General features: G+C 44.6%; 1 protein-coding gene across 1 annotated transcript in view; it reads right to left on the minus strand.

Moving 5' to 3' along the window:
• LOC107120840 overlaps positions 1 to 8,274 on the minus strand; it is a gene marked incomplete at its 5' end in the record, with an annotated part of 21,786 nt that overhangs the window by 10,266 nt on the left and 3,246 nt on the right. Inside the window, 2 exons of the mRNA XM_015423611.1 lie at positions 2,331 to 2,369; positions 4,409 to 5,150. Coding sequence (XP_015279097.1) covers positions 2,331 to 2,369; positions 4,409 to 5,150 — 781 coding nt within the window. The remainder of the gene's footprint in view (positions 1 to 2,330; positions 2,370 to 4,408; positions 5,151 to 8,274) is intronic.

Genomic DNA, 8,274 nt, shown 5'->3' on the forward strand with positions numbered 1-8,274 from the left:
AAAGCTAGCAATCCAAAAGAGTCCAGTGGAGCCTGAGCGGCGGGTGTTGCCTTCTGACACACTTCCGCTGATGTCAGGGGGTGTGGCATATGCAAATAGGTTATGCTAATGAGTTGCTAATAAGCTCCTGCACCCCTTTTTCTACGAAATGACCCCTGGGATAAAAAGGTGAGTGGCAAAAAACTGGAATTGGAAGCTCCTTTATATATGTATGTGCATCAAGTCATAACCCTATTCTGGCAACCCCATCAAGGTACTTCCAAGGCAAGCAAGAAGCAGAAGTGGTTTGCCACTGCTTTCCTCTGAAGAGCCTTTCTTGGTAGTCTCCATCCAAGTACCGACCCTGCTTAGCATCCAAGATCTGATGCAATTGGGCTGTACGAGGCTGCCTTCCCTCCCAAATCTCTATTCGTGTTTGTAAAGTGCTGACAAGTTGGACCTGGGGGTCATTTCGTAGAAAAAGAGGTGCAGGAGCTCATTAGCATAACTCATTAGCATAACTCATTTGCATATGCCACACCCCCTGACATCGCCGGAAGTGTGTCAGAAGGCGACACCCACCGCTCAGGCTCCACTGAATTGTTTTGGATTGCTAGCTATGGGGGGAACATGCAGATCTGTCCTCGCAGAGGAGGGAGAGCTGGTACCTGAATAAAACTTGGTCTTAAACCTTGGTCTTAAAGGTGCCACTGGACTGTTATGGACTGGGGGGGGGGGCCTCTGCAACTTACTTGGCTGCTTCTTGCTCTGACTGAGGGCTGCTGGGAGCAGGGGGTGGGGCTTGTTGCATGTGCCCGCCCCCTAGGCTCTTTTTTTAAAAAAACAATATATTTATTGAGTTTTTACAATATTAGCCTACACTGCACATACAAACAATTTCAACAACAAGACTACAATCAACATCCCCCAACATCACTTTACATTCACAGCAACACAGAATAACATGCCACTTATCCATATGATAAGACATTTTGCTCTTATCTTTGATCTTGCCATCATATCTGTATTGAATATAACAGTATTAAGTAGAAACCTCCAATTCCATTACCTTTATACTTCTAATACTGTCTTTTCTACACTATACTAAGAATTCATGTCCTATCAGTGATGTCAAACCTTCATTTTTGCTCATTATAAATTATCTTTTCCTGATTTCATTCAAACCCATCCTCCTGTAGCCTGTTGGTTCCTTATATACAATATAGGGACATGTTATTAAATTTTTATTTCATTTTCTCTTAATACCCTTTTACACTTTACTCAATCTTACATCCTTTAAGCTAATTTAACATCTTGTTATAACTTTCATATTCAATTCAATTCAAATAACTTTTATTGGCATAGAATATTAAAAGCATTTCCCAATAATACAATCCAAGAGAAATTATAAAATAGATAGTCGTGGGTATGTCAGGCCTAACTCAAGTTGTCACAAATAACTTTCATATCTCAAATCACTTTCAAGTTTACTCTGCTGCTTTTTAGTTACATTTCTTTATCCTTTGGACTGCAACACTATCCTTGAATTATCAACTGCCAGGACTTCATCCACGTTTATTCCACCCAACTCCAATCTAACTCCATCCTAATCACAACCATTTGTTATCAAAGAACACCTCCTACTCACAGCACATTCTATAACACCAACATTATTGTAGACAGTTTTTCCCCAGAGAATTACCAGTTGTTATTTTATAACATACAACCTTTTATATAATGAACCTTCTCTACCCAATTTATAACAAAAAAAGAAGAAACACCCCCCCTATATTCACTTTAACATTACAGTCTCCTGTTGTTAGTCAAAATTCATTATCAAATACTTGTAAATCTATTCATTGCCCCAGTCAATTAATATTCCATCCTAACATTCCAATACAATTAAACATATTTAATTTATTTTGACCCTTTCGATCACAGTTAAATAAATAAATAAATAAGGTCGTTTTCCAATTAATCCTATCGTTCATTATCAAATACCTATAAATCATGTAAATTCATTACCCCATTTAATTAATATTCAGATCTACCATTCCAATACATATTAGCATAATTGATTTATTTTGACCCTTTCAACCTCCCTAATAAAACCCAATCACCACTAGTTACTGCTGGAGCTCTGCTCCTGTGCGCTCCTGCAGGAAATGACCCCTGCTTATGGTGACCTCTCCAAGGGACGTCCGAGGCAAGCGAGAAGCAGAGGTGGCTGGCCATGGCCTTCCTCTGCAGAGCCTTCCTTGGGGGTCCCCCATCCGACCCTGCTTAGCTTCTGAGATCTGACGAAATCGGGCTATGCCAAGCTGCCTTCTCTTCCCCAGGAGCTCTCTTACCTGCACTGAAATGGCATCTTTGGGTCTTGCACCTTCTTTCTAAAAATGGCAACAGAGAAACAGTTAGACGTGAGCCATTCATACCCTGTTTCTTCCCCTTTTAAGACCAGCCAGTGGAAGATGGGAAGGACTGGCGCAGCGGGCGTGGCACAATGACTCAACATCCAGTTGGAACATTTGAGTTAGAAAATACGTGGAAAGTTGCCGGGAGCTGGGCTGGAGACCAAAAGGTGGAGCCCAGAATCCTTTGAGATTCTTTAGCCAAGCTCAGGTGCCTTCAGAAGCAGACCCCAAGGGAGTGAGTGGGGCGAACAACATACAGCATCAACAGTTGTGCCAGTTATTGGGCTTTGTAACAAATTTAGGCAGTGAAAGAGGGGGAAAAGGAGTTTTGATGACAGGGAGGGGCTGTGACTCAGTGGCAGAGCCTCTACTTTGCATCCACAAGGTCCCAGGTTCAGTCCCCGGCATTTCCGGTCAAAAGGACCAGCGAGTAGGTGATGGGAAAGACCTCCGCCTGAGACCCTGGAGAGCCACTGCCAGTCTGAGTGGGCAATCCTGGTCTTTCTGGACCAAGGGTCTTATTCAGTATACGGCAGCTTCATGTATTGGGGAGGGATTCTGGGTCAGTGGTAGAACATCTTAGGTACCTTAAGAAGCAGGCCACTGTGTGACACAGAGTGCTGGACTGGGTGGGGCCATTGGCCTGATCCAACATTGGCTTCTCTGATGTTCTTATGTCTGGGGCAGGGATGGTCTGTCTTCTTGGTGCTTGTGGGGGGGGCAACAGTGGGAGGGCTTCTAGTGTCCTGGCCCCACTGGTGGACCTCTTAATGGCACCTGGTATTTTTGGCCACTGTGTGACACAGAGTGCTGGACTGGATGGGCCATTGGCCTGATCCAACATTGCTTCTCTTATGTTCTTATGTCTGGGGCAAGGGGTGCTCTACATTTTTGGTGCTTGGGAGGGGCAACAGTGGGAGGGCTCCTGGGGTTCTGGCCCCGCTGGTGGAGCTCCTGATGGCCCCTGGGTCCTGGCCACTGTGTGACACAGAGTGTTGGACTGGACGGGCTATTGGCCTGATCCAACATTGGCTTCTCTTATGTTCTTATGTCTGGGGCAGTGATGCTCTGTCTTCTTGGTGACTGGCGGGCAACAGTGGGAGGGCTTCTGGAGTTCTGGCCCTGCTGGTGGAGTTCCTGATGGCAAGTAAGCAGTGTACAAATAACACAGACCACAAGTGCTCAAACAGTCATGCAAAAAGAGAAAATTTATATAACAAGAATAACAGGGGACCACATGCATCAGGCCTTATGGAGAGAAAAGTGCAAATGCCCCAAGATGGCGGCCGGGAGGAAGCTTAGGTGCTCAAGCTCCTCCGTTTTAGCAGGTCCATGACTAATGCAAGTCCATAAATGGTATACAGACAAAATGCAAGTCCATAAATGGTACACAAACAAAAGATGAAGACTCCGGATTTTGATCTTCATTTCGATAGCTCTTCTTCAAGAAGTTCACACTACTACAATTACAAGTAAAACCAAACTATTAATATCATATACTACAATCAAACCCATATCCTAAATACTAAGAGGCAAAAATTACCTTCATGAAGTACTCATAATGTACAGGAGACTTTAAAATGGTATATGTAGAAGGAAAAATCCTTAGCACCATTTATGGACTTGCATTTTGTCTGTGTACCATTTATGGACTTGCGATAGTCATGGACCTGTACATTATACGATGTAATTTGGTTTGGCTGATACACGTGGTCCTCTGTTATTCTTGTCATATAAACTTACTCTTTTTGCATGACTTTTTGAGCACTTGCGGTCTGCGTTATTTGTACGGTGCTTGCTTGCTTTCTGTATATAGCATACTGTGGTATCGCATCTGTTTATGGAGTTCCTGATGGCACCTGGTATTTTTGGTCACTGTGTGACAAAATGTGGGACTGGATGGGCCATTGGACTGATCCAACAGGGCCTCTCTTGTGTTCTTATGAGACTCTGGTGTCGTTGTGTGGCTTCCTGCTTCACTATAGACCCTGGGAGCGAGGGGCGCTGGGTATTACCTTTCACAAAAGCACAGTTGTAGGTGCTGGAATCTTCCATGGAGAGAAGATGGATGAAGGTTGTATCAGGCGCTTTGGTGAAGTTCACCACCTTGAACATCTCAAAGGGAGGGATCAGGACTTCGTCCTCGCCGGGGAAGAAGGAGAAGTTCTTGATGTTGACCCCGTGGCAGGTCTCGATGGTGAAGAAGGTGTCCTTCCCAAACTGCAGGGCGCTCTCGTTCTTCAGCGAGGAGGAGGTGAAGTGTCCGAAACGGACCTGCTTCTGGCGTTCCGAGACGAAGCGGAACCCTCTGACCCCACGGTACACTTTGTGGCAGCGGGACTCAGAGGTGGTCCTCAGAGCACGAAGGGCCCTGGTCAGGAGAAAATGGAAGGCCTTGAAGGGGAAGTGGTTGAGGTAATAGTCTCTGGTGCGCCCGGCTTCCCTGACGGCTGCGTTGAAATCCCGGTGGAAGCGCCCTTGGACGGTGTAGGCCGTGAGGGCGATGGCGTACTCCGGCCCGAGGCCTCCGGGCGGCAAGAGGGAGGCTTTCCTCTCATTCCACTTGGAGGCTGCCTCTGGCCAGGCCTCGGCGTAGACCCGGTTGTTGGCGAACTCGGTGCGGTTCAGCTCCTCCAGCTCAGACTCCATCATGGCCGCACAGCCTTTGTACTGGTCATCGAAAGAGGTCAGGGCCATGTCAAGGGGCGACTCTCTGACAGGGAAGAGGTCTCTCCTTTGGAGGGGCAAACCGGAGGCCTGAAGCAGAGAGGGGCACATGGGTACAGGCTGGGGGGAGAGACCCAGTGGGGTAGGCAACAGTTCCATGCCATACAGTTGCCAGCCTCCAGGTGACGAAAGCAGAGAGATCATGGGACCAGTTGTCTAAATTAAATATACACTCCGTGAAGAGTGACAAAAATTACAACTCATTTACAACTTATTGCTAAGTTGTAATAATTTTTTTTAAGGGAAGCTATAGATTTACAGGAAACAATAAGATAAATGAAATGGTTTGAATGGTCTATAATTTATGTTCTAAATTTAAATGTAAAAAACCTAAGTCTATTCTAGTCATAATGGGACACTGACAAATGAAGTAGGGGAAAACAATATATCAAAGTAAGAAATTTATAGACCAATGGAGTGAATAGTAACGAAAATAGTAAATAGTAACTAACGAGGATTAATAGTTTGAGAAGTTATGAGAGCCTTGGTTTGAGGGAACAATGTAGATTGGTGACTTGTAAAACCAATTTGTAAAATTTATCTGAACAACTTGTAAAATCAATTTGAGCAAAATGTGTAGTTAATCAATTTGTGTCACTAAACCTTAAAAGGTGGCTCTAATAGAAGTAGGTGTTCAGCTGTGAAATGTTCTATTTATTAAGGAGGAGGGAAAGTATAATCTTTCTTTTTTGCTGCTTGACTATGCTATTGTGTTACTGTACAAAAAATATTCCCAATTTATGTGTGTTTGTGTTTTTGTTTGTCTTTATGTTTATGTTGATGGTGTATGTGTTTACTATATTTAAAACCTAATAAATATATAATGCAAAAAAATACAACTCGTATGAACAATTAAATTTGTATTGCAATTAATATCTCATTTTCTCATTTTCTATATACCAAAAATTCAGCAATCTGTTAGTGTCCTCTTATAAACAACCAGTCCAGTCTCATTCATTCATTCAGCAGGTAAAAGCCACTGATAAGAAAAGCCTTGACAATCATTTCTGTTTTGGAAATTTAGGGTTGACCACCCATCCTCAATTGGATGAGTCTTTGAAGTTTGTTTAAAGAAAATTTGTATAAAATGTTCTATAGATGGCACCTAGCCCCAGATAGATTAGCTAAAATGTATAAAAACTTAATTAACAGGTGCTGGAAATGTAGTATCATGTTGGATCATACTATCACATGTGGTGGACATGTAAAAAGGTTCATAAATACTGGATTGGAGTACATACTCTCTTACAATCAGTAAGAACATAAGAACATAAGAGACGCCAGTGTTGGATCAGGCCAAAGGCCCATCTAGTCCAACACTCTGTGTCACACAGTGGCCAGAAATACCAGGTGCCAGCAGAAGGTCCAGCAGTGGGGCCAGGACACTAGAAGCCACCCGACTGTTGCTCCCCCCAAGGCACTAAGAAGACAGAGCATCACTTACCCACCATACCGATAGTTCCTATCTATTTGTTGTTCAGTTTTGACATATATATAACTCTGTATTCTTTCTTTTCCCTTTCCCCCTTTCCCTCTTTCTATATATAAACTAATAAAACTTTATTTTAAAAAATGAAGTTTGTCATGATTTCCCAGGAAGAAGCTGGTGTAGTGAAACCGGCATTAAAGCTAGCCTGCTGAAGGTGTGTTTGTGAATTTTGGAGTTGTGTTTGGGAACTTTATGGAAGCACAGAATGGAATCCGAGTCGCCTGAGGACCTTTCAACAAGATCAAATCACAACAAAGAAGAAGAAGAGGAGAAGAGATTGGATTTATATCCCGCCCTTCACTACCCAGAGGAGTCTCAGAGTGGCTTACAGACTCCTTTCCCTTCCCCTCCCCACAACAGACACCCTGTGAGGTAAAAGAAGAAGAAGAAGAGATTGGATTGATACCCCGCCCTTCACTACCCAAAAGTGTCTCAGAGCGGCTGACAAACTCCTTTCCCTTCCCCTCCCGACAACAGACACCCTGTGAGGTGGGTGGGGCTGAGAGAGCTCTGACAGAAACGGCTCTTTTTCAAAGAGCTCTGACAGAGCTTGTGACTGACCCAAGGTCACATCAGCAGGTGCAAGTGGAGGCGTGGGGGAATCAAACCCGGTTCTCCCAGATTAGAGTCCGCACACTTAACCATGACACCAAACTTGATGACTGGAATGTGTGACGTTCACCTGTTGAATGAATGGATGTCACTGGACCAGCTCTTTATAAGAGGACACTGAAAGATTACTGGATTTTTTGGTATGTAGAATGTGAGATATTTGTAATATAAATTTAATTGTTCGTACAAATTGTAATTGTCGTCACTCCTCACGGTGTGTATATTCAGTTTAGACAGCCTCCAGGTGATGACTGGAAATTTCCCAGGATTTCAGTTGATCTCCAAATTAAGGAGACCAGTCCCCCTGGAGGAAATGGCTGCTTTGGAGGTGTCGGCTACGCTGCCATTATAGGTGGGGGGAGGCAGGAGGCGGCTGGGTGAAGATCTTAATGTGCTGGAATGTTCACTTTCATTTCTTTCCTGTGTCTTATCTCTTAGCCTGGACTAGTGACCTTGGTACCTCGCTCCTGTTGCTTAGCTGGGAATGTGAACCCCTTAGTTTAGGAGCGTTGCAGTTCATCCTCTGACTGGCTCAATTCCATCAAGGGACCCCAGTTTGAATCCTGTATTTCTTCCCCCCTTTCCTGCCTTTGGAGTGAGATCTAACACTGAATGTGCGGACAGATGACCTGCCTTTACTGTGCTCAATAAACTTGATCCTTCTGAAGGAACGTTGTTGAGACTGATTACTGTGGGACTCTGACAGGAGGGTTGACAGGAGGGAAGAGCCAGTTTGGTGTCGTGGTTAAGTGCGTGGACTCTAATCTGGGAGAACCGGGTTTCGTTCCCCACTCCTCCACTTGCACCTGGCTGGATGATCTTGGGCAAGCCACAGTTCTGTCAGAGCTGTCCTTGAAAAAGATCCGTTTCTGTCAAGAGCTCCCTCAGCCCCACCTACCTCACAGGGTGTCTGTTGTGGGGAGGGGAAGGGAAAGGCGTTTGTAAGCCGCTCTGAGTCTCCTTTGGGTAGTGAAGGGCAGGGTGTAAATCCAATGAAGGGCGGGGTATAAATCCAGTCTCCTCCTCCTCCTCCTCCTCCTCCTCCTCCTCCTC

This window comes from Gekko japonicus, unplaced genomic scaffold (genome assembly GCF_001447785.1).
Source record: "Gekko japonicus isolate JY-2015 unplaced genomic scaffold, Gekko_japonicus_V1.1 scaffold4936, whole genome shotgun sequence".
In the NCBI taxonomy this organism is placed as follows: Eukaryota; Metazoa; Chordata; class Lepidosauria; order Squamata; family Gekkonidae; genus Gekko; species Gekko japonicus.